This window comes from Drosophila nasuta, chromosome 3 (assembly GCF_023558535.2).
Source record: "Drosophila nasuta strain 15112-1781.00 chromosome 3, ASM2355853v1, whole genome shotgun sequence".
NCBI lineage: Eukaryota > Metazoa > Arthropoda > Insecta > Diptera > Drosophilidae > Drosophila > Drosophila nasuta.
In genome coordinates this window covers 46,134,609-46,159,194 of record NC_083457.1, presented here as the reverse complement: position 1 = coordinate 46,159,194, position 24,586 = coordinate 46,134,609, and the positions used below count along the sequence as shown (strand labels likewise).

Genomic DNA, 24,586 nt, shown 5'->3' with positions numbered 1-24,586 from the left:
ACAGTGGTTTCGGGTTGCTTGTCATCCTCTTCGACGGTCTCGATTTTGGTGACTTGTTGTTTGTCACCCTTAACCTTCTTGATTACACGTGTGCGTATCTTCTTCTTTTTCGGTTTGCCATCCTCAGTGATTGTTTCCACAACACGAACCTCTTCTGGAAGCTCCTTGATTTCTTCAGGTTGTTCTTCCTCCACAGGAACTTCTTCCACTGTGACGGTGGTTTCAGGTTGCTTGTCATCCTCTTCGACGGTCTCGATTTTGGTGACTTCTTGTTTGTCGCCCTTAACCTTCTTGATTACACGTGTGCGTATCTTCTTCTTCTTCGGTTTGCCGTCCTCAGTGATGGTTTCCACAACACGAACCTCTTCTGGAAGCTCCTTGATTTCTTCAGGTTGTTCTTCCTCCACTGGAATCTCTTCAATTGTGACAGTGGTTTCGGGTTGTTTGTCATCCTCTTCGACGGTTTCGATTTTGGTGACTTCTTGTTTGTCACCCTTCACCTTCTTGATAACACGTGTGCGGATCTTCTTCTTCTTAGGAATGCTATCCAAAGTGATTGTTTCCACAACACGAACCTCTTCTGGAAGCTCCTTGATTTCTTCAGGTTGTTCTTCCTCCACAGGAACTTCTTCCACTGTGACGGTGGTTTCGGGTTGCTTCTCATCCTCTTCGACGGTCTCGATTTTGGTGACTTCTTGTTTGTCACCCTTAACCTTCTTGATTACACGTGTGCGTATCTTCTTCTTCTTCGGTTTGCCATCCTCTGTGATGGTTTCCACAACACGAACCTCTTCTGGAAGCTCCTTGATTTCTTCAGGTGGTTCTTCCTCCACAGGAACTTCTTCCACTGTGACGGTGGTTTCGGGTTGCTTGTCATCCTCTTCGACGGTCTCGATTTTGGTGACTTCTTGTTTGTCACCCTTAACCTTCTTGATTACACGTGTGCGTATCTTCTTCTTTTTCGGTTTGCCATCCTCAGTGATTGTTTCCACAACACGAACCTCTTCTGGAAGCTCCTTGATTTCTTCAGGTTGTTCTTCCTCCATTGGAATCTCTTCAACTGTGACAGTGGTTTCGGGTTGTTTGTCATCCTCTTCGACGATTTCGATTTTGGTGACTTCTTGTTTGTCACCCTTCACCTTCTTGATAACACGTGTGCGGATCTTCTTTTTCTTAGGAATGCCATCCAAAGTGATTGTTTCCACAACACGAACCTCTTCTGGAAGCTCCTTGATTTCTTCGGGTTGTTCTTCCTCCACAGGAACTTCTTCCACTGTGACGGTGGTTTCATGTTGCTTGTCATCCTCTTCGACGGTCTCGATTTTGGTGACTTCTTGTTTGTCACCCTTAACCTTCTTGATTACACGTGTGCGTATCTTCTTCTTTTTCGGTTTGCCATCCTCTGTGATGGTTTCCACAATACGAACCTCTTCTGGAAGCTCCTTGATTTCTTCAGGTTGTTTTTTCTCCACTGGAATCTCTTCAACTGTGACAGTGGTTTCGGGCTGTTTGTCATCCTCTTCAACGGTTTCGATCTTGGTGACTTCTTGTTTGTCACCCTTAACCTTCTTGATTACACGTGTGCGTATCTTCTTCTTCTTCGGTTTGCCGTCCTCAGTGATGGTTTCCACAACACGAACCTCTTCTGGAAGCTCCTTGATTTCTTCAGGTTGTTCTTCCTCCACAGGAACTTCTTCCACTGTGACAGTGGTTTCAGGTTGCTTGTCATCCTCTTCGACGGTTTCGATCTTGGTGACTTCTTGTTTGTCACCCTTAACCTTCTTGATGACACGTGTGCGTATCTTCTTCTTTTTCGGTTTGCCATCTTCTGTGATGGTTTCCACAACACGAACCTCTTCTGGAAGCTCCTTGATTTCTTCAGGTTGTTTTTCCTCCACTGGAATCTCTTCAACTGTGACAGTGGTTTCGGGCTGTTTGTCATCCTCTTCAACGGTTTCGATCTTGGTGACTTCTTGTTTGTCACCCTTAACCTTCTTGATAACACGTGTGCGTATCTTCTTCTTCTTCGGTTTGCCGTCCTCAGTGATGGTTTCCACAACACGAACCTCTTCTGGAAGCTCCTTGATTTCTTCAGGTTGTTCTTCCTCCACAGGAACTTCTTCCACTGTGACAGTGGTTTCAGGTTGTTTGTCATCCTCTTCGACGGTTTCGATCTTGGTGACTTCTTGTTTGTCACCCTTAACCTTCTTGATGACACGTGTGCGTATCTTCTTCTTCTTTGGAGTGCCATCCTCAGTAATTGTTTCCACAATACGAACCTCTTCTGGAAGTTCCTTGATTTCTTCCTGTTGTTCTTCCTCCACAGGAAGCTCTTCCACTGTGACGGTGGTTTCGGGTTGTTTGTCATCCTCTTCGACGGTTTCGATCTTGGTGACTTTTTGTTTGTCACCCTTAATCTTCTTGATTACACGTGTGCGGATCTTCTTCTTCTTCAGTTTGCCCTCCTCAGTGATGGTTTCCACAATATGCACTTCTTCTGGAAGCTCCTTGATTTCTTCAGGTTGTTCTTCCTCCACAGGAATTTCTTCCACTGTGACTGTGGTTTCAGGCTGTTTGTCATCCTCTTCGACGGTTTCGATCTTGGTAACTTCTTGTTTGTCACCCTTAACCTTTTTGATGACACGTGTGCGTATCTTCTTCTTCTTTGGAGTGCCATCCTCAGTAATTGTTTCCACAACATGAACCTCTTCTGGAAGCTCCTTGATTTCTTCAGGTTGTCCTTCTTCCACAGGAACTTCTTCCACTGTGACGGTGGTTTCAGGCTGTTTGTCATCCTCTTCAACGGTTTCGATCTTGGTCACTTCTTGTTTGTCACCTTTAACCTTCTTGATAACACGTGTGCGTATTTTCTTCTTCTTCGGCTTGCCGTCCTCAGTGATGGTTTCAAAGACACGAACCTCTTCTGGAAGTTCCTTAATTTCTTCAGGTTGTTCTTCCTCCACAGGAAGCTCTTCAACTGTGACAGTGGTTTCGGGTTGCCTGTCATCCTCTTCGACGGTTTCGATCTTGGTGACTTCTTGTTTGTCACCCTTAACCTTCTTGATGACACGTGTGCGGATCTTCTTCTTCTTCGGTTTGCCGTCCTCAGTGATAGTTTCCACAATATGCACTTCTTCTGGAAGCTCCTTGATTTCTTCAGATTGTTCTTCGTGCACAGGAATCTCTTCAACTGTGACGGTGGTTTCAGGCTGTTTGTCATCCTCTTCGACGGTTTCGATCTTGGTGACTTCTTGTTTGTCACCCTTAACCTTCTTGATGACACGTGTGCGTATCTTCTTCTTCTTTGGAGTGCCATCCTCAGTAATTGTTTGCACAATACGAACCTCTTCTGGAAGTTCCTTGATTTCTTCAGGCTTCTCTTCCTCCACAGCAATCTCTTCAACTGTGACAGTGGTTTCAGGTTGTTTGTCATCCTCTTCGACGGTTTCGATCTTGGTTACTTCTTGTTTGTCACCCTTAACCTTCTTGATGACACGTGTGCGGATCTTCTTCTTTTTAGGTTTGCCGTCCTCAGTAATGGTTTCCACAACACGAACCTCTTCTGGAAGTTCCTTGATTTCTTCAGGTTTTTCTTCCTCCACAGGAGTCTCTTCAACTGTCACGGTGGTTTCAGGCTGTTTGTTATCCTCTTCGACGGTTTCGATCTTGGTGACTTCTTGCTTGTCACCCTTTACCTTCTTGATAACACGTGTGCGTATCTTCTTCTTCTTCGGCTTGCCGTCCTCAGTGATGGTTTCAACGACACGAATTTCTTCTGGGAGCTCCTTGATTTCTTCAGGTTTTTCTTCCTCCACAGGAAGTTCTTCGACAGTGACAGTTGTTTCGGGTTGTTTGTCATCCTCTTCGACGGTTTCGATCTTGGTGACTTCTTGTTTGTCACCCTTCACCTTCTTGATAACACGTGTGCGTATCTTTTTCTTCTTCGGCTTGCCGTCCTCAGAGACAGTTTCCACAACACGAACCTCTTCTGGAAGCTCCTTGATTTCTTCAGGTTTTTCTTCCTCCACAGGAAGTTCTTCAACAGTGACAGTTGTTTCGGGTTGTTTGTCATCCTCTTCGACGATTTCGATTTTGGTGACTTCTTGTTTGTCACCCTTAACCTTCTTGATTACACGTGTGCGTATCTTCTTCTTTTTCGGTTTGCCATCCTCAGATATGGTTTCCACAACACGAACCTCTTCTGGAAGCTCCTTGATTTCTTCAGGTAGTTCTTCCTCCACTGGAATCTCTTCTATGGTTACTGTGGTTTCGGGTTGTTTGTCATCCTCTTCGACGGTTTCGATCTTGGTGACTTCTTGTTTGTCACCCTTAACCTTCTTGATGACACGTGTGCGTATCTTCTTCTTCTTCGGCTTTCCGTCCTCAGCAATGGTTTCAACGACACGAATTTCTTCTGGAAGCTCTTTGATTTCTTCAGGTTGTTCTTCCTCCACAGGTAGTTCTTCGACAGTGACAGTAGTTTCCGGTTGTTTGTCATCCTCTTCGACGGTTTCGATTTTGGTAACTTCTTGTTTGTCACCCTTAACCTTCTTGATGACACGTGTGCGTATCTTCTTCTTCTTCGGTTTGCCGTCCTCAGTAATGGTTTCCACAACACGAACCTCTTCAGGAAGTTCCTTGATTTCTGCAAGTTTTTCTTCCTCCACAGGAGTCTCTACAACTGTGACGGTGGTTTCAGGCTGTTTGTCATCTTCTTCGACGGTTTCGATCTTGGTGACTTCTTGTTTGTCACCCTTAAGCTTCTTGATAACACGTGTGCGTATTTTCTTCTTCTTCGGCTTGCCGTCCTCAGTGATGGTTTCAACGACACGAATTTCTTCTGGAAGCTCCTTGATTTCTTCAGGTTGTTCTTCCTCCAGTGGAATCTCTTCAACTGTGACTGTGGTTTCGGGTTGTTTGTTATCCTCTTCGACGGTTTCGATCTTGGTGACTTCTTGTTTGTCACCCTTAACCTTCTTGATAACACGTGTGCGGATCTTTTTCTTCTTCGGCTTGCCGTCCTCAGAGACAGTTTCCACAACATGAACCTCTTCTGGGAGTTCCTTGATTTCTTCAGGTAGTTCTTCGTCCACTGGAACTTCTTCTACGGTTACTGTGGTTTCGGGTTGTTTGTCATCCTCTTCGACGGTTTCGATCTTGGTGACTTCTTGTTTGTCACCCTTAACCTTCTTGATGACACGTGTGCGTATCTTCTTCTTCTTCGGCTTTCCGTCCTCAGCAATGGTTTCAACGACACGAATTTCTTCTGGAAGCTCTTTGATTTCTTCAGGTTGTTCTTCCTCCACAGGTAGTTCTTCGACAGTGACAGTAGTTTCCGGTTGTTTGTCATCCTCTTCGACGGTTTCGATTTTGGTAACTTCTTGTTTGTCACCCTTAACCTTCTTGATGACACGTGTGCGTATCTTCTTCTTCTTCGGCTTGCCGTCCTCAGAAACACTTTCCACAACACGAACCTCCTCTGGAAGTTCCTTGATTTCTTCAGGTCTTTCTTCCTCCACAGGAATCTCTTCAACTGTGACTGTGGTTTCTGGTTGTTTGTCATCCTCTTCGACGGTTTCGATCTTGGTGACTTCTTGTTTGTCACCCTTAACCTTTTTGATGACACGTGTGCGGATCTTTTTCTTCTTTGGCTTGCCGTCCTCAGAAACAGTTTCAACAACACGAACCTCTTCTGGAAGTTCCTTGATGTTTTCAGGCTGCTCTTCCTCCACAGGAAGTTCTTCGAAAGTGACAGTAGTTTCAGGTTGTTTGTCGTCTTCTTCGACGGTTTCGATCTTGGTGACCTCTTGTTTATCGCCCTTAACTTTTTTAATTATTCGAGTACGTATTTTCTTTTTCTTAAGCTTTCCATCTTTTGAGATTTCCTCTACAACTTGAATTGTTTCAGGAATTTCCAATATTTCAACTTCTTTTGTTTCTTTTATTTGTGTTGGTGTCTTTTGTTTTGTGTGTTGTGTGTCTGTGGCTTGTATTGTATCTGTGTAAAAAATATGATTTTAGTACTTAATTCTGTATGTAATTTGGTTTTTGTTTTGTGTAATATGTGTTTTGTAGTTTGAGGGTCAAGTGGTAATGAAAGTAATACGCCTTTTTTTGTTGATCTTCTTATTTCTAACCTTACAGAGTACTTACCCAGCGATGCTTTTACCGTTTCAAATAAGCTTAAACTTTCATACTCAGTTTTTGATGAAGTTTGTGATTGAGACTCAGAAAGTATATCCAAGTCTGCAGGACTGGCATCTTTAGTATGCTTAATTTTAATTGGTTTTTGTGTTTTCGTACATTGTGCGTTTTCAAGAAGTATATTATCAAGAGGCAAATTGACGTGTTTATTTTCAATTTTTACATCATCCATTTCAATTGGTGCATCACCTGTCGTTAAGCTGAGCACTTTAATTTGATTTGAGGTGTTTTGTTCAAAGCTAACATTTGCATTTATGAGCTGCTTATCTTCTGGTTTATGTAGTATTGTGACTCGTTCTTCTGTAATAGTTTCTCCATGAAGACAAGAACTAAATGGCATTATTGTTGGAATTGCATATTCTACGTCTAGTGTAGGACTAGTTGTTTCAAGAAGGTTCCCCTTCTCATGAAATTCACTAGAAAGTGGTGCGAATTTTTCATCAATAGGCGCAAAAGACGCACTATCTGTTCCTGGAGGGATATCTGATAAATTTGTCACATTTTCATATATTAGTTGATCCATTACAAGTAAATTTCTATGCATAATATTTTCGGCCTTTGCTATAGCTTCTTTAGGCCCTGTTCCTGATATATTCTCCACAGTTGGTAAAACAGAAACCTCTTCCACAACCGAAACCTTCATGTTTGCAAATATGTCAGAGGTGGTCTTTGCAGTTTGAGGTTTAAAGTCACCATGTCCTTCAACGTTTTCGTATACGTTTACAGTTGATCCTTCAACCGTTTTAGTAGAGCTCTCAACGAAGTTAATATTTGTTTTGGCATAATTGTTCTTTGCTTGCGGTATTGTAGGAGATTCTTCATAAGCCAACTGATTAGTAATTGTAACAGCCTCATTTGGAGACTCGCGAATTATATTTGCATTTGCTTCTTTTGGTCGTTGTAAGTCGTAAGTTTCGTGAACGGAACTCATGCCAATAATTTCCTCGGTCACCAATGGTTCCATTTGTGTTTTGGAAATTTGAGCTCTTGTTTCAATAATTGAAAGGGGAGCAAAATCATCTTCTTTAATGAACGGCGTTTGAGTTGTTGTCACTCTTGCGCATTTCGTTTGAGAGTCACTTTTTATTTTTGCGTAGTGTTCTTCATCTTGATATTTGGGTTTTAGATCATCTGTTTTTTCAAATGCATCAACCTTCAATATAGTTGTATGTGACTGTAATGGTGTCGAAACTTGTGCTTCAACTGGTATCGCTTCGTTGCCTCTATCTACGTTGCCAACATTTTCCATGGGCAAAATCTCAGAGATTACTGTTTCTCGTTGCGTTCCTTCAATAAAAAGTTTGCCGTGCCCAATTAGACGAGAATCCGCGAATGTGTCTTCCTTTTGAAGAACTAATTCATCCACTTTCACGTTTAATTTGTTTGCATCTGAAGTTAGTAATGAATGTATTTGAGCTTCCTGAGTTACTATTTTGGGATGTTCTAACTGCTCCGACACTTCAAAAGGCAATACATCCGAAGTTGTGGTGTATTGAAGAATGTCACTTAATACTGACTTAACAACACCCTCTTCACATTCTGCCGGCTTTATATCGGTCTCTTTTTGATAAGTGACCAGTTTCAATGATTCTGGCGTAGTTTGAAACATTTCATTTAATGATTCCGTGGCACTGGCTAATGTTTTCTGGGGGGATAAAATAAGTTCAGCACCCTCGGCACATTGACTCTCGGTGACTGTCACTTCATAATGTTTTTCTGCCAAGCTCGGTTGGGCAACTGCCGTATTTAATGTAGGAACAGTAAAATCTTTTGCGTCCTCTACGAGTCGGATTGATGTATTCACAGGTAACTTCAGTTGTGATGCGTTTTCGTTAGGAGTTACTGACGATGAGCTTAAGGCTTGTGTAATAAAGGTATCTGTCGTTTCTACTGTTTGCTGTAGATCTGTCACATGTGCAAATGTTTTTACATGCGAAATTTCCGCATGTATACCGCTAACATTATCACTAGCCTTTGTTTCATCCGTCGATTCATACACTTCAACCTCATTCACATTTTTACTTATTAATGTTGGAATAACTTCATTAATCTTAGCACTAAACTCTTGTGAACGTGCTATATCGAAGGTCATCTCAGCATGCAAAATATTTTGATGTTCTGAAATAGCTAACTGGCTAAAGCTATCTTGAACGGGATGAGCATTTCTTTGCTTCTCAGGCGTTTCACTAAATCCTTCCACGTCGACTATAGGCATACATTCTGAGATTACCGTATGTTCATGTGGAATTATTGTCTGTGATCCTATACACTCAGGTTCCTCGCCGCTTTTATCAGCTTTTATGTAGTCATAAACTAAAATTTCCGTTGTACTAGTTTCGTTTAATGTATCAATGCTTGACTTGGCGAGTTTACTAGATACGTTAAAATCATCAAGATTCGCGGTCGCCTGATTTTCGTGCACTTTTTCCGTCAATGGAGTCCTTAGTAAGTCCGAAGCAACGGGCCTTGCATGCTCCAAAGGAACTTTGGGAATTTGGAAATCTTGCTCTGATTCAAAAGTATATTCTTTTTGACTAATAACCACTCCCGTAGTAGAATCCAAAGTAACTTTAGTTGCTTGTGCAATGGGTTGCCTGATTTGTTCAAATTGATCCTCTTTCTCACATGTTTTGGTCTCTTGAACATTTATCTCCTCTAATTTGGTTATTATTAGTTGGCTATTTTGCGGTGTAGGTATAATGGATGTAAGCTCTTCAGCAGAATCCAAAACAGTTGGCTCCTCTGACAGTGGAGATCTTTTGGTAAAATCACTGAAATGTGGTGCGATCGCTGTTGGTTGAATTGTAGTTGACTCTTTGATTTCATCTGCTTGTTCACTAATCATTGCTGTTGATGTGCTTATTGCAGAGGTATTTTGTATAATTTCCACATTACCAATGTTAGATTTATTTATATCAAGGACTTCGTAATTTTTAACAGTATCCAAAGATGTTACTTCCTCACATTCGGCTGCGGTAATCTCACCAATATCAACATGAGCATGTTGTTGAGGTTGGGTCCTTTCATCAAGCTCTTGAAGCGATTCCATATGCTGATTGCCCACCTTACTTGCTACCCTCAAAGCTCCAGATGTAGAAATAGCTGCGTTGTGTAGGGTGCCAACATCTTTTGATGGCATTGTCGTCTCCTGTTCTATAGTTATCAAGGAGCTGGTTTCTAGTGGTTGTAGTAAACTAAATGTGGGTCCTGTGAATTGCTCCTGAGGTTGTGCTTTCTCCTCATGAGACTGTAGGGTTTCAAGTAAAGCTTGTTCAGTTACATCAGTACCGTATAGTGGAGGTATTGTTATATCAGCCACTACTGAAGTTGGCTTGCTTTCACTCTCATGTTTTAAAGTGGACTCCAATAAAATTACTTCCGTGTGCTCTGTATGCGCAAGTGTATCCGTGGTTTCATGTGCTGATGACTTTGTGTGCTTTGGCAATGTATCGATAAGCTCGGGGCTTGTTTCAGTAATCTGAACATCAGTTATCTCCAAGGGTTGTTGATTTTCAAACATAACTAACGTTCCAGATTTCTGATCGGGTTGTTGAAGCTCTTCCAGATACTCTGTACCCTCCAGCAAGTCCTGTTGACTTTTAACGCCAATTGGCTTGGTTTCGAACGCTGGAATTGCAGATACTGGTTTGATATCTTCACTTTCAATATTAACGGATGTTTGTTGAGGCTGCACTTCCCATGTACTGGTAACCTTTAACTCGCCGGGAATTATTCCTTGTTGTGCAGCTTGTCCAACTGCATCTTTTGGTATAGACAAAAGAGTCTCTTTCTCAATAGCTGTTTCCTCTTCAATTTGTATTGCCTTTTGCTCAATAATATCTAGTTTTGCCTGTACGCTGTCGGGAATTTTTGGAAGTAACTGCTGCTCTGAATCTATAATTGTTTGTGCATGCACTTCAGCAACCTGTTCGCCCTCCGTTATAGTTATTTTTCCTTGATTGAGATCTGTTTTCGCATAATCGATTACATCAACGGTGTCATAAACGACTTCTTCGTTTTCTAATGCAGTGCCAAGTGAACTGGTAATTGTTTCTTTTACAGGCTTCACAGGTTCAACTAAAGGCTTCAAAAGTTGTTCTGCCATTTCAACCGAATGAGTTTCAGTGATTTCGCCAACTGGATGGGAAATTGTTTGACTGACTGTGGCATCGACGTTTTTGGGAATATTTAATAAAATTAAGTCGCTTGGACTTTCTTCACTAGATATAGTCTCCTGCGTAATTATGTGTGATTCAGTTTGTAAACTGAAATGAGCTTCTTGCGAGTCGGCTTTGAATGTTGGTAAGCTATCTTCAGTTGGACTTCGCGAATCTGCCACTGTGTTTATTAAGCCCTCAGTTAAGACCAATTCTTGGACTGGCTTAAATTCAGCTGGCCGTTTCTTTACGGGCTCTGCTCCACCGAGCGTTTCCATTTTTTCTACTTCCTCTATCAATAGTGGAGCCTCTTCAGGCTTAATGGAAAATTCAGCTAGTGATTTGATGGGAAGCGACTCTTGACTCAATTCGTCAACACTTTCTAATACTTTTGATTCGCTGGTGCTAAATGCCTTAAATTCTTGTATGGTTGTGGACATGGTCTCAGTTCTAGCTTCCGAATGAGGTTTAAGCTTAGTTATAGAATCTTCGGGTTGACATTCGCTAATGCCAACACTTAAGTTTGAAGTAAACTGCGGAGATATTTGCTCACTGACAGGTTTAAGTTGTAACACCTCCTTTTCAATAGTTTCGCCTCTGAAATTTTCTGAGACTAAAAGTCCTTCCATTGGCAGAAACTGTGATTGAACGTTTTCTGTGGCTACTGATGGAGTCTTCAAAGCGTCCAAACTATCCAATGTTGTATTTTGTTCTGATGTAAGTTCATGTGACAGTAAAATCTCGCTATGAGCTTGCTGCGCCGGAGTTTTTAGAGATTCTAGATCTCCAACTGAATTCGCGATGCTTGGCGATTCGATTAGCAATGGACGCGATTCCCTCACCTTTCGCTCAGCTTTTAAAAGTTTTGGAATTTTCGAAGATTTTAATTCTTTGGGAGTTTCCTTTGTTTGCGTCTCACTAACGGAAACAGCATGCCTCTCATGTACCTCAACCTGCTCACTAAGCCTGCTAACTTGTGGTTTGGACTGATCCAAACCAGAACTAACCTCATCAAATGCCATGCATTCCTCTTTAAGTGCTAGAATCTTTTGTGTTAAAATATCATTTTGGATTTGAGCTTCGACTGGTTTCGGTGTGGAAAGTTCTGTGGTATTTACACCTGAAACTATTTCGTGTATAGTTTTTGGTAGATTTTGCGTGGATAGTGTTGTGACATGTGGTGAAAGGTCTTCAATTTGCTCAAGTGTTTCAAGTTTCGGTGATTCAGTGTTAAATTCTTTGGCAAAGGTTTCTTCCTGCACGTATTCGGAATCGTCAATTGCCTCAAGACTTTCTTTCTCAACTTCATGATGTTGGTGTACTTCTTGTTCTTGATGTATTATATCTGTATGTTTTTTATGCTTCTTGGTTTTCGTTTTTCTATGCACAGTTTGTTCAGCCTGTATTTGTAGGTGCTGTTGTTCTTGTACTTGTTCTTGTTGTTGCTGTATGAATTGTTTTTCCACTTTTGTGGTTGTGGTTTCTGCGAATGTAATGCAATTAAACAATGACAATGTCGACTTTTCTTTCAGATGCTATTAAAAACAATTCATTAACAATTTCTTGAACGCGTTTAAAGCCAGGCAAATGCAAGTGCATGTCAATTGAGTTAATTTTCAGAAAGTGAGCTCTTTGATAAAGCTAATGAACAATAAATGTAACGTATTTTCTTTATATTTACAGATTGTGGTTTTGTTGGTGACATAAAACAAAAGCCAAACAGACAAACAAAATATACATATTACGTCTTTGTAAGGCTAACTTACCTCAAGGTGCATCATCCACTTTGATATTGCGTGCAAAAAGAAAGAAATAAATATGAAGCACTTCTACTCTGGTCCCATTCAGGTAAGTAAAAGCATTTAGTTTTGCAAATAAAACAAAATTTTATAAAAAGCTTATATGACAACAGACTGCAAAGTCAATTCTACGTAGTAGTAGGTAGTTATTAAGGATTAATAGGAGTTCAATTTGAGTTCTCTGTAGGCGTCTTTTTTAGAATATACACATGATTTGGTTTTTGGTTTAACATAATTTAATTGTTGTATTTTGAAAGTCAATATTGATTATTGTTATTTGTAATTGTTGTTGTTGTAATTATTATTATATTATGCAATTGTTGTTGAGTAGTTCATTGGGGTACAGTTTTACAGTTCATCAGTGTTTATGTTCAAACCTTCATCGACAACTATCGTGCGTTCCTCGACAAATGTTTCCTCTACGTTTGTGTTAGATTAAGTTTTTTGTTGGGATTGGCACGTAAAGCGCAGGCATTTTTACAAAGCAGTTTTATATTTTGAAAATAAAAAGAAATAAATACAATTTTTCAGTACTGTGCGCATAAGAAGCGTGTTCAACTACATTCTCTTAGATGAGAGAAGTTTTGATCTATCGACGAATTACTCACCGATTTTCACATGCGTTATGGCTTCGTGACTTTCAATAATCTGGGATGTCTCTACTATTCTCTAGATTTCAGCGAATCGTGTAGATAAAAGTTTATAAAAATAGAATGTCAATACGCTAATTGAAAATATTGCTTCTCACGAGAAGAAAAAAACATTCATAGGTCACGGAAGTTGAAATGCCTTTTATTCAATTAGATTCCAATCAAATTATGAAATGATTTTTGATTATGGCATTTCAACTATCTACTCAACCTCAAAAACAAAACACAAACAAAAAAACAGAATTGCAAACCTCCTTTCCACATATCTTCCAATCGTGCGAGATGAAATCCTCCCTATGAAACTTTCTTATAACCGTCTCTATGGTAATTTCATAAGTCTGAATCATGCGAATGAATGCCTTGAAACCAACAGTTGCTGCCAATGTAGTCTCATCTTCGTTAGACGATTCACTCAAAATATGAGTTATCAGCTCCTCGTGGCCCTCACGTTCCACGAGCTGAACTAAAGCCGATTGCGACTCTGGCTTTTGCAGAGATATGAAGATATTTTGTTCGTACATATATGTGATCTCATAATGAGTACAACCATAGCGCAGTAGAACTCCAATCGTGGCCAAATCTCTGAGAGCTGCCTCGCCGATTTTGCCAAAGGATTCGGCCTCGACGGACTCAAGCAACCACTGCACCTCTTCATGATGACTTATCTCGTAGATATCTTCTATTTTTATGGTTTTCTGCGTAATTTTTGTGCGTATTAACTGCACAGATTCGGTAAGTAATATGGATTTGCTTGATGTATATTCTTTCTTCTCTACTACTACTTCTTCTTCAACCTGCTCTTCGTCGTCTTCTTCTATTTCTTCAATGATTCTGCTACTGCGCTGTTCGGCATCCGCAATCTTGCGATCTTTAACCTGCATAACTTCAGAAACTCCACTCTGTTCGACGATAATAGGCACAGCCTGTTTGATTTTGACAATATTCACTGTCGTCTCTAGACTACTTGCTGGCACTACTCGGATCTCAGTCTTATGTAACGTCTGGGATTCAGACGCGCTAGATCTTTTCGCCATCGTGGATGTCTTTTTGCCCGCCTTCTTTTTCACAGTTGTCTTCGTCTTGACCTCCTCTACAACTGAAGATGTCGATGATATGTCGAACTTGGCGCGTGTCATCGTCATGCCGATCTCATTGATAAGTTTGCAATTGTAGTAACCGCAGTCTTCATTTGTAATCTTTAGAATTTCTAAAGATGCTTCAGATTCCTCAACTACCATGCGATACTTTTCAGACGCCCTAAGTTGCACATTGTTGAAATACCACTGAATATCTACAAAACCAGTAAAACCAATCTCCATCAATAATTCCCTGCATCCTGCTTGATGTCTACAGATTATACAGTACCTGGTTTAGGATTGCCTGCAAATTGTATTGTGAATTTTGCTGTTTCGCCTAAGGCAGCACGGCAGTCACGCATTTCATTTAGTAGCGATGGCGAGCATTTAGCAGCTATAAGCATATAAATTTAACAATAGATCTATTTATTAGAATCTAACAACTATCCATTATTTAGATACATACAACATGCAACAGAAATTCTAGATTGAGATTGTTATGTTGTGGTGTTGTACTTACAATAAGTTTTTCTTTGGCATAGTTTACTTGAGTAATTTGTATTTTGTAATTGTAAATTGTTTGTCTGTTTTGTGATGAGGTAGTAATGCGCAAATCAAACAAATAATAGATTAATTTACATGGAAATACATAATGAACATAACATAAATGTATTGTATTTACATAGTTATGTAGGTGATATATAGAATATTGGGCAAGCAGCATATTGTTTTGTGTAGGGGGAATGTCATAAAATTTCTTTTGAACAATTTAATTTCAATAAACGTTAGTATAAATTTGGAAAAAAAAAAATAGTATTCAAATTATTAAACACAACCAATTACTTGCAGATGAGATACTGATACTGTAAGAAAATATATATACGATAAAAGTTTATACTAATAATTCTATTGGCGTATACTTTTAGAATAATGTCAGATATTATGTTTTAAGTTTGGATTGTTGGTGGGGGGGTTGTCTAAGCGTTGGGGGGAGGGAGGACATAAGCCTTATAGCTGTGAGGACTGAGACAATAACGAAATACACATTTGTTTGGACGATTTCGAGACATGTTCACATAGTAGTTTTATTGTTGTTGTTTGTTTGTTTATTTTTGTTGTACGAAACATTGTATAATACAAGGACGAGTACAATAGAGACAGACAGAAGAGAGAGTGACAGACGTTTGTGAAATGTTGTTTGTGATTTAGGACAAGAGTACGGAATACATTTGTGTGTTGAAAACACGAAAATTAAAACACATATACACATAACAGTGGTAAAGTTCGGTTATTTTGTCAGATTTTCAATACATACCTTTGAGAGCGACTTGCATCTCCTCCATGTGAGACACCCACTCAGGCTTGCGGTAGTCCTTGGATCCAACGATGCCTATTTGGTGTGCAATGCAATTATAGTAGAAATGGATAGGATTTGTATATTATTATTATATCTTCAACATTATCTGTGTGAAATCCCTAGTATAATTTCTTATGTTTCCTTAAGTGTATCAAAGTGTGTCACTAAATTCTAAATTCTGAGTGTGTGGAATTCGAGTTGGAATGTTATCAGGGAGTTACAAGTATAGGGATAGGGATATAAAAGGAAATTCGGTATTGCTGCTGCAGATCTGAAAGAGAATTTTACTAACAATTCCAAGACTTTTTCCATCAGATTATTAAGCGTTTTTAATATAATATATACAAAGTATATCACATAAACCAAAACAGTACCTTCGACTGCAAATAGTGCTGTGGTTACCGCCACTCCCAAAGGATTGTAAGCTTCAAAGCTAATTGTGCCCAAATCATCGGGATATACATGATTGATGACCAATACTGAGGTCCCATCGTCGAAATTTTCGATTTGATATTCCTCGGAAGCGAATATCTGTTCGTCGTCACGTAGCCATTTGACTTTTGGTTTTGGCTTACCAATAACCTTAACTTCCAATTTGGCTTGCTCACCCTCTTTGGGTTCGATTTTTTCAGGTAGCTTTTTAATAATTTTCGGTGCTTGTTCGTCGATTGAGATAGTCTAAAACGGTGTCATTATATGGGGAATACGAAATGTTAGCTTCAAAACCTATGCAAACGTCATTTACTACAATCACTCTTACTCTATCAAGTAGATCCTCCTCAGATCCTGTGAGTCCAGTGATTTCAGAATCGGGGATATATTCAAATGCTAAAAGAATATTTGGAAAGTTGATCAATATAAGCGACAGCTTACCACATGCGAATATGAACTGAATTTGAAACAAACGCAAAAACGTGAAGAATTATTTACAAAAGGAATTCAGCAAACTGATTTCGATTTGGGACTTGATTCATATACAGAATAACATGCAACTTGTCCGAGAGTTGAGTTAGTAAAAAGGATTCAACAGAACATAGTATTTTTCACAGCGATTAAAACAGAAGGATAGAGAGAGGCGGGAGAGTGTAGTTATTGGAAATCCTAATATGTAGTGTGAATTGTAAAGCATATGGTTCGACTACGAGTATATGCTACATTTCCTAGTTGTATGTATTTCTATTGTTAACAATCAATAAACTGGATCAATGGATACCATCAAAGTACCTTGAATATTAACTGTCGTTGCTGTAACGCTCTTGCCAATCTTATTGGTGGCAACGCATTTATATTCACCCTGGTTTTCAGGGAATACTTCCGTTATTTGCAGCTGGCAAATTCCTTGCAAATCCTGGGAAATAGTCGTTTCTTTTGTTTCGGATATTTTCTCCTCATTGTGATACCACTCAACTTTAGGCGTGGGCTTGCCTGTCACTTGACAAGTCAACTGCAGCGCCTCACCATCCATTACCTCAACGGGCTGAATCAATTCCTCAATGAAGCGTGGCGATTCAAATTCAACTGCTTCTTCCTGTGGCAATGCTTCCAGCATATTTACTGTTGCTGTCGAGGTAACAGAGCCACCAACATTCTCAGCCCGACAAGTGAAAGGCCCAGTGAATTTCTTTTGGAAGTCCTCAATCAAAAGCGTCGACTTGTTGGCCTGGCTAACAATGCGGCATTCATTGGAGCTCTTAATGGGCTCATTATGCACAAACCATTGGAACGATGAAAGTGGCTCTGAATCAACAACCGCCTCAAGTATTGCAACCTCATGTTCTCCAAAGTATTTGGGCTCCAATGGTTGAATGAAGCGAGGTGCCTTGATTTGCTTATCTGGCTTTTGATCCGAAACGACCACCGAACCCGAAGACTTGGCTTCGCCCACCTTATTCTTAGCGCAAACCTCATATTTGCCGGTGCGCTTTCTCGTCATATTGATAACTCTTATGGTGGTTGTCGTCTCAGTTGTTTCTATTGTGGTCTCTTCATTTTCGATGATCTCACGACCATTGCGCAGCCATTTAATCTCAGGCTTTGGAGTTCCATCGTATTTCGCCTCAAAGAGCAAGGTGCCACCATTTGGAATAACCATGGCACTCAGTGGCGTGATTGTGGGTGCTTTGAGTATCTCCCTGGGTACTTCATCGACACGACTCATAATATTGGCATTGCCAATGGCGCGTCCAAATTGATTCTGCGCCTGTATCGAATAGGTAATAGCCTCATTGGGCGTTGGATTCATCACCTCCAAGACGACATCACCCGTCTGTTCGTCATAGAACATCTGCAAGGCTTCATTGGGTATGACCTCCTCGATGCCACGATACCATTTAACTTGAGGTTTCGGCTTGCCTGCGACCTGACATGTAACAGTAACCTTGAGCCGCTCAGGCTCTTTCTCTTCTGTAAAGACTATCTTAAGCGGCTTCGTAAACTGCGGCGCGACTCCTTGTTCTTTTTTCTGTATTCGTTGTGAATAAGAAGTATATTAAAGTGTTGTTTGTGTTTTTTTGTGGGTATAAGGTATAAATTCAAGGAAGTTATTATAAGATGGGTTCGTTCAAGAAGTTAAATAGTTATTACACAAAAAATTCTCTTGGAATCTTATATGTGACTTACGATGGAGCAAAAATAAATGTATTTATTGTATAGTGGGAACTTACCTAATATTATGTTGGTGCGACTTGTGGCCACTCCAGCCTCGTTCTTTGCCTCACAGGTATAGACACCCACGTCGCTTGGTGTGACCTTCGCAATCTTCAGTTGTGCCACCTGCTCCACGACGGTGATTTCATACTTCTCCGATGCGAATAGCAGCATATCGTTAAAGTACCAATTAATCTCTGGGAAAGGTACACCTTCCACCTTGCACTCGAGGACTGTGGGCTCCTCAGGAACACATTGCCGGGGACGTAGCTTCTCGGTGATGCGAGGGGGGCTTAATCTCCTTCTTCTTCTTCCTAACCAGCTTACGCTCTTGACCGATAACCTCCGAGGTTGTAGTTTCCTCGACGTTTTGGGTCAACTGTTGATCCTCGATGAGTTCTTCATCAGCCACTTTGTCAATACCCTCTTGAATGCGTTTCTGTGTGATAAGCTCCAATTCGGGCAATGGCTGGCTGTCATCAAGCACAACACGACGTTTCTCCTTCTTGATAATGTTGGAAGTGAGTTTCATTTCGAGATCACGTCTCACGTCTTCAACGTCAAGCTCGATTAGCTGTTCGGTTGTAATGAATTGAGGTCTTGTGTCTTCAGTCTTCTTCAATAAAGTTATAGTCTTTTGTGAGATCTCTTGGGAAATTTCATCAGCCTTTTCGATTTCCGCAACGGCAGATTCTAGGAGCTGCGGTTGCCCCTCTACTGAAGCTTGTTTCAGGGGCTTTGTACGTTTCTTGTGCGCCTTTTGTTTCGTTTCGGGTGCACTATCAGTGATTACAACTTCTTCCTCTGGCTGCACATCCTCGGATACCGCAACTACCTTAACATCATCAACTGGCAGTTCTTCGACTTGATCCTCTTCTGCAATAGGTTCAGCAAATGGCTCGGCCACTTCTGCCGATACTTCATCCACCGATGGCGTAGCCTTCTTCAACTTGGGTTTCTTCTTCTTTTCTTTCTTAACCTTTTCTTTAGGTTGTTTATCGTCAGGAATCTTAAGAGGTTCGAGGTCAGAAATCTCATCCTCGCTTTCGACCTTTTCCTCCGGCACAAGCTCTGGTCCAGGAATAGCCTTCTCTGGCTTGGCTGGCACTTCCTCCGGCTTGGATGGTATAGGTTTCAAATGTACCTCTTCTGGCTGCTCCTCGGGGAGTGGTCGACGCTTGCCAGTTGGCCACTTCTTTTCCTCTAGAGGTTCAGCAACAGGCTTCTTCTTCTCACCACGTTTCCATGGAACCTGTGGTTGTTCCTCCTGTGGCTTGGGCTCCTTCTCAATGTCAATGTGTTCGGCTTCTTCCAGGACAGTGGGTTCTGCATCAGGGATTTCAGGCAATTCTTCAGCCTTTGGCTTCTTCACCTTCTTGACTTTACGTTTCTCTTCCTGTACGACTTCCTGTTCCAGCTTTTCAACATGTTGCAGGTCAACTTCTTCGAGCTTAACCTCTTCTGGTTTCGTAGTTGTACGTTTTGTTGGCTTAAGATGCACTTCTTCAATCGTAGCTTCTTGAGGCAATTGTTTCTTCGGTCTAATGACAGGCTTTAAAGATACTTCCTCAACCACTTCGACAACTTGTTCCTTCTTTGGTCTCAATTTGGTAACAGTCTCCTTAGGAGTATCTGCCTCGAGAACCTGCTCTTCGACAATGTTTTCGACAAGTTCAGTCTCTTCAGGTTGAGTTTCTTCTTCAGGTTCTTCAATATCTTCATTTGGTTCTTCAACAGGTTCCTGTCCTTCGGGTTGCGCCTTTGGCTTCTTCTTTTTTACGCGTTTCTTCGTAACATCGACCACTTGATCTTCGAATGTAACCACTTTCTCTCTTTCAACAAACTCAGTCTCTGTTGTTTCAGGCTGTTGCGTTTCTGTAACAATACTGGTTTTTGGACGTGGTTTCAGTGTTACCTCTTCGACTTGTTCCTTTTCGGGAAGTTGATGAGGCTTCCTTGGAACTGGCTTCAGCGTAACCTTCTCGACTTGCTCAACTTCCGGTTTCTGGACCACTGGCTTCTTTTTCTTTGGTTCTTCAACTGGAGCGGTCTCTATTTCTTCAACTTCTTCGGGTTGTTCTTCAGGTTGCTCTTCGGGCTGCTCTTCATCCTGTGTGGTTTCCTTAACCTTGGGTTTCCTTGTCTTTTTGACCTTGCGTTTTTCTTCAACAATCTCCTCCTGTTCTTCAATGAGCTCTTCCTCTTGGGGAATGTCTTCCACAATAGGTTCCACTTCTTCAGAAATTTCAACAGGTTTTTTAGGTTTCTTTGTTTTCTTCACCTTGCGCTTTTCTTCAACAACCTCAGTCTGTTCTTCAATCGCCTCTTCTTCTTCTTCTACGACTTCCTCTTGAGGAATTTCCTCAACAGGTTGCTCTGTTTCCTCAGTCACCTCAACAGATTTCTTTGGTTTCTTAGCTTTCTTTACCATTCGCTTTTCTTCGACAATCTCTTCTTGCTCCTCAATAATCTCTTCTTCTACCTCAGGGACCTCTTCCTCAACTTGTTCTGGAGCTTCGACTACTGGCTTTGGTTTCTTTACCTTCTTAACCTTTCGCTTTTGCTCAACAATCTCTTCTTCCACTTCAACAACGTCTTGAACTGTTGCATCAACTTCATCAGGATGCTGTTCTTCAGATGGTTTAGGCTGTGGTACCTTCTTCTTGCCACGTTGCCATAAAACAGGTTCTGGTTTTTCTTCTACCTTAACTTCCTCGGGCAATACGTCGACTGCTTCTTCGTAAGTCTTATTTGGAACTTCTTCGATTTTCTCTTCAACAACTTGCTGGGGCTGTGGTTTCTTCTTCTTACCACGCTCCCACATCACAGGCTGAGGTTCAGGCTGAACAATTGGTATAGTTTCTTCATCAATTGTATCAACAGCGACTTCAAGTGATTTGGGAATCTCTTGAGGCTGCACCTGCTTAGGCTTTTTCTTGCCACGCTCCCACATCACTGGCTGCGGTTGAGGTTCTTCAGGCTTAACGGTCTCTTCTTCCAAAGTATCGACAGCCACTTCAAGAGTTTTTGGAATATCCTGCACTTGCTCCACAGATTGTTGAGGCTTAGTCTTCTTTCCACGTTCCCACATTACGGGTTGTGGTTGCTCTTCTATCTGCTGCACAACATCCTCAACCAATTCGTCAGTAGCTTCTTCGTAAGCCTTTAGAGCTGTCTCCTGGACGGCCTGTTGAACAGTCTTTGTGGTCTTAAGCGGCTTCAATTGGAATTCCTCGGCCTTTTGAGCTTCCTTTGGACGCAGTCGTGGCGTTGGCTTCAACGTAACCTGCTCAACCTTCTGCTCAGGCTCACGTGGCGGTATTACACGACGCACTGCAGTCTTCTTAGTCTCCTCGACAATTTGTTGTTCAACCACTTGAGACGTCTGCACGGTTTCTTGGGAAATTGTGGCAGTCTCTTGCGTAAGAAGTTTTTTCTTTCCTCGTTCCCACATAACAGGAACTTGATCCACTTGCTGAGGAGCAACAGGTTCATCCAACACGTCGTGGAGCTCTTCATAAGTTTTCGGTTGTGGTTGAGGCTGTTTCTTTTTGCCTCGCTCCCACATAACTGGAACTGGTTCGGGTTGTTCAACTGGAACTGGTTCGATCAGCTCATCGTGCATTTCCTCATATGTCTTTGGTTTCTCCTCGAACTGTTGTTGAATTGGACCTGCTGGTACTTGAGTTTGTACTTGTTGGGGTTTCTTCTTGCCACGCTCCCACATAACAGGCTGTTGCTGCACTAGTTGTTGCTCCTGTGTATCCTGGCGCTCTTGAAGGTGCAACAGAGATGAATCTTCGACCTGAACAAACTTCTGGGGATGTTGTGGCTGACGCCAGTTGTAAGCTTCTTGCTGTGTGAGCTGATTGATCATCTTCTGATGCTCATATTGCTCAAGAGTCATCATTTGAGAGTCCTCGATTTGTGTGTACTGCTGACGCTGTGCCTCCTCGAGAAGGCTCTGCTGCTGTACAAGGCGCTGACGCTCGCTAGTCTGCGAAATTGTATCTTCGACTGAAGTGAGAGGCTGCAGTTGCGGACGTTGCTGTTGTTGTCTCCAATTCACAGCTTGCTGTTCGCTGATCAATCTCTGAGCTTCAAGTTTTTCACGCTCGGAAATATGCATAATATTCGACTCTTCAGTGCTGATAAACTGTTGTTTGTAAAGATTTGATTGATCTTCATAGTGCTGAATCTGATCGCGTTGCAAAACCTTGGTAATTGAACCCTTAGAGCTTTCATCGATTGTCATTACAACAGTATCTTCGGCTGTCGATTGGAACTCTTCGCTGATTGCCTGCTGAGCCTGAAGATGGCGTAACTCGACTTCCTCGATCTTAAATTTATCCATTTGCTTGGTTACACGCTGCACACTCTTTAGTTGCTGGCGCATTTCCTTCCATGGAATCAGATCCTTATTGTTTTGCTGTTGGGTAATAAGCTTGTCGATCTGATCAGTCATTTCCATAATTTCCACGCTCTCCATACTCTTAAGACGTTGAATTTCCTTGCTACGCTGCACTTGCTCCACTTGAGCTTGCTGTGGCAGCTGCTGATCTGTCTCAATTTGTCCCTCGAGTGGTCGCAAGTACACCTCATCAATATCAAACTTGTTAAGCTGCTCCTGGACACTCTCGACCTGCTTAAGTTTATCACGCATGGTTATCCATGGCACCGCTTCCTTTTCTGTCTTGCCGGCAATAATTTGCTCTAATGTGGCACCCAGACTCATGATGCCTTGATCGCGTTCTGTCTTAATCGACTTGAGAACAACAGTGGCTGCCTCCAATTTGGGAGTCGGCTTCTTTTTCTCAATAGGTGTTGCCTTCAAACTGATTGTCTCTTCAGTCCAGGACTTGACTGGTTCTGGCTTGAAGCCTGGCAAGAACGGTTGCTTGTCTAGAGAGCGTCCACGATGCGGACGCGACGACTTGCGCCATGGCACAACATTTGTGGGTGGCTGCAGAGATTTGCTGCGCACCTTTGGTTTTTTGGTACGCGAACGTCCCTGGTGCTGAGCTTGGCCATTGACGGCCAGGAACTGACCATATTCGCCAGTCTGTGGCTGCTGTGGGAATTGATGGGGCGAATCAGGGCCATCTTCCCTTCCAGAGGATGAAGACTCATCTTCGACAGAATCAATCGTACGTAATTGATAAGCCGAGATACGTCGCTCTAAAAGTTGAAATGGAAGTTTCTCTGTTAATACAGCAAATGAGGGAGGAGGGAGACACAATCCAGAGTTCACAACAACTGAGTTCGGCGGCGGGGAATTCTAACGATATACTCGATGGCTTACCTTTGCTATGATGAACATTTTGGCCTTGGCAACTTGATACATACTAAATTGTTGTTGCTATTTGGCGCCTCTTGACATGGAGCTTTGCATATTAAAAATAAATAAAAATTCTTTTGCATATACACACACTCGGCACAAACAATGAACTTGAAAATATAAATTTAGTGCAGAAAATTTTCAAATAGCATGGCGGAACGTAAGAAAGAAATAAATAATTCTGCTTGGGCTTGTATGAGTATGCATTCGTGGCCCGGAGGAGCGCGACCCCCACAAATCATTCTGGTCTACAAACTCTTGAAATGACAGCTCATCTGTGTTTTGACCGTGAATCAATAATTGGCCAAGTCCCCTCTGCCAAATCTAACTTAAGCGTATGACATTGATAAAAAGAATATACGAGCATTATTCATGAATCATTAATGGGGTGTGACGAATCGGTTGAGACTCTGGCATTAACCTGCTGGTACATTTTATTTTTATTTTTTTTCTTATTTTGCTGGCACATAATCAATGCGACAGTCATTGCTCATCATTGGCTAAGTACAGCAGCAGCTTAATCATCTTAAGCATTAACATCATTTGCATAATTATCATTGTGATTGAGGTACATTTATTAAAATCGAGTGCCAAGTTGAGTACAATTGAGAGAAAGCACACAATTCAAATGCTTGTTTACAATACGCCCAAAAATAGATTAATGATTAGTGGCGGCTACGTCACCAGGTGGGGTAAACAGCTCGTTGAGTAGTATGCTGTTGGGCGGGGTGTGTCTGTGTTTATATTGGGTATGTGTATTTGGCATATGTATGTATTTTTGGGTAAGCATCGCACCGCACCGCATCGCATCGGAGCGCAGCGCATTCGACCGACATCTCATTCTCATGTAGACAACAATCGAGCACAGAAGGTAGACAGTTGCCTAACGGGGCCGTATTGAATAGTGTGTTGTTCGTTTCGTAAAGTGCAATCCTCTCAAGTGTGTTTTTTCAATTCAATAAAACAATAAACATAATAATATACGTATACATTTACCTGTACCTGTGATTGATGCGCGCTTGCAATTGAAAAGCAGCAACAACAGCAGCGGCAGCAAACAGCAAAAAAAGGATGCGCAAAGCATGGAGCCAAACACGAATGTCAAATATGATGCATTTTGCTTTGATTTATTTGATAAAGACGCGATATTGGTTTTAAGTATTAAATACATGAGAAATCGAATCATAGAAATACAATTAAACAACAAAGAAGTGACGTGATATTAATGATCAATCGGGAAGGATCGAACACTTAAAGAGATACACGGAAAAGTAAACATAAACATAAACATTAATTAACTGGCAGATTACAATTATATCTCCATGTATTCGTATATTGAACTTAAAACGAAAGTCGCAT

General features: G+C 41.4%; 1 protein-coding gene and 1 long non-coding RNA gene across 2 annotated transcripts in view; one reads left to right on the top strand and one right to left on the bottom strand.

Moving 5' to 3' along the window:
• LOC132791070 (titin) overlaps positions 1–24,586 on the bottom strand; it is a 79,341-nt gene that overhangs the window by 32,690 nt on the left and 22,065 nt on the right. The window contains 12 exon segments of the mRNA XM_060799853.1: positions 75–5,998; positions 6,154–11,844; positions 12,538–12,579; positions 12,769–12,829; positions 13,062–14,101; positions 14,176–14,280; positions 15,202–15,276; positions 15,618–15,921; positions 16,004–16,071; positions 16,468–17,703; positions 17,907–18,180; positions 18,182–23,067. Of these exon segments, the coding sequence (XP_060655836.1) occupies positions 75–5,998; positions 6,154–11,844; positions 12,538–12,579; positions 12,769–12,829; positions 13,062–14,101; positions 14,176–14,280; positions 15,202–15,276; positions 15,618–15,921; positions 16,004–16,071; positions 16,468–17,703; positions 17,907–18,180; positions 18,182–23,067 (19,706 nt within the window).
• The window catches only part of LOC132791072 (uncharacterized), a 51,375-nt gene continuing 38,703 nt past the window's right edge, over positions 11,915–24,586 (top strand). Inside the window, exons 1-2 of the long non-coding RNA XR_009632861.1 lie at positions 11,915–11,984; positions 12,045–12,209. This is a non-coding gene — a long non-coding RNA (uncharacterized LOC132791072). The remainder of the gene's footprint in view (positions 11,985–12,044; positions 12,210–24,586) is intronic.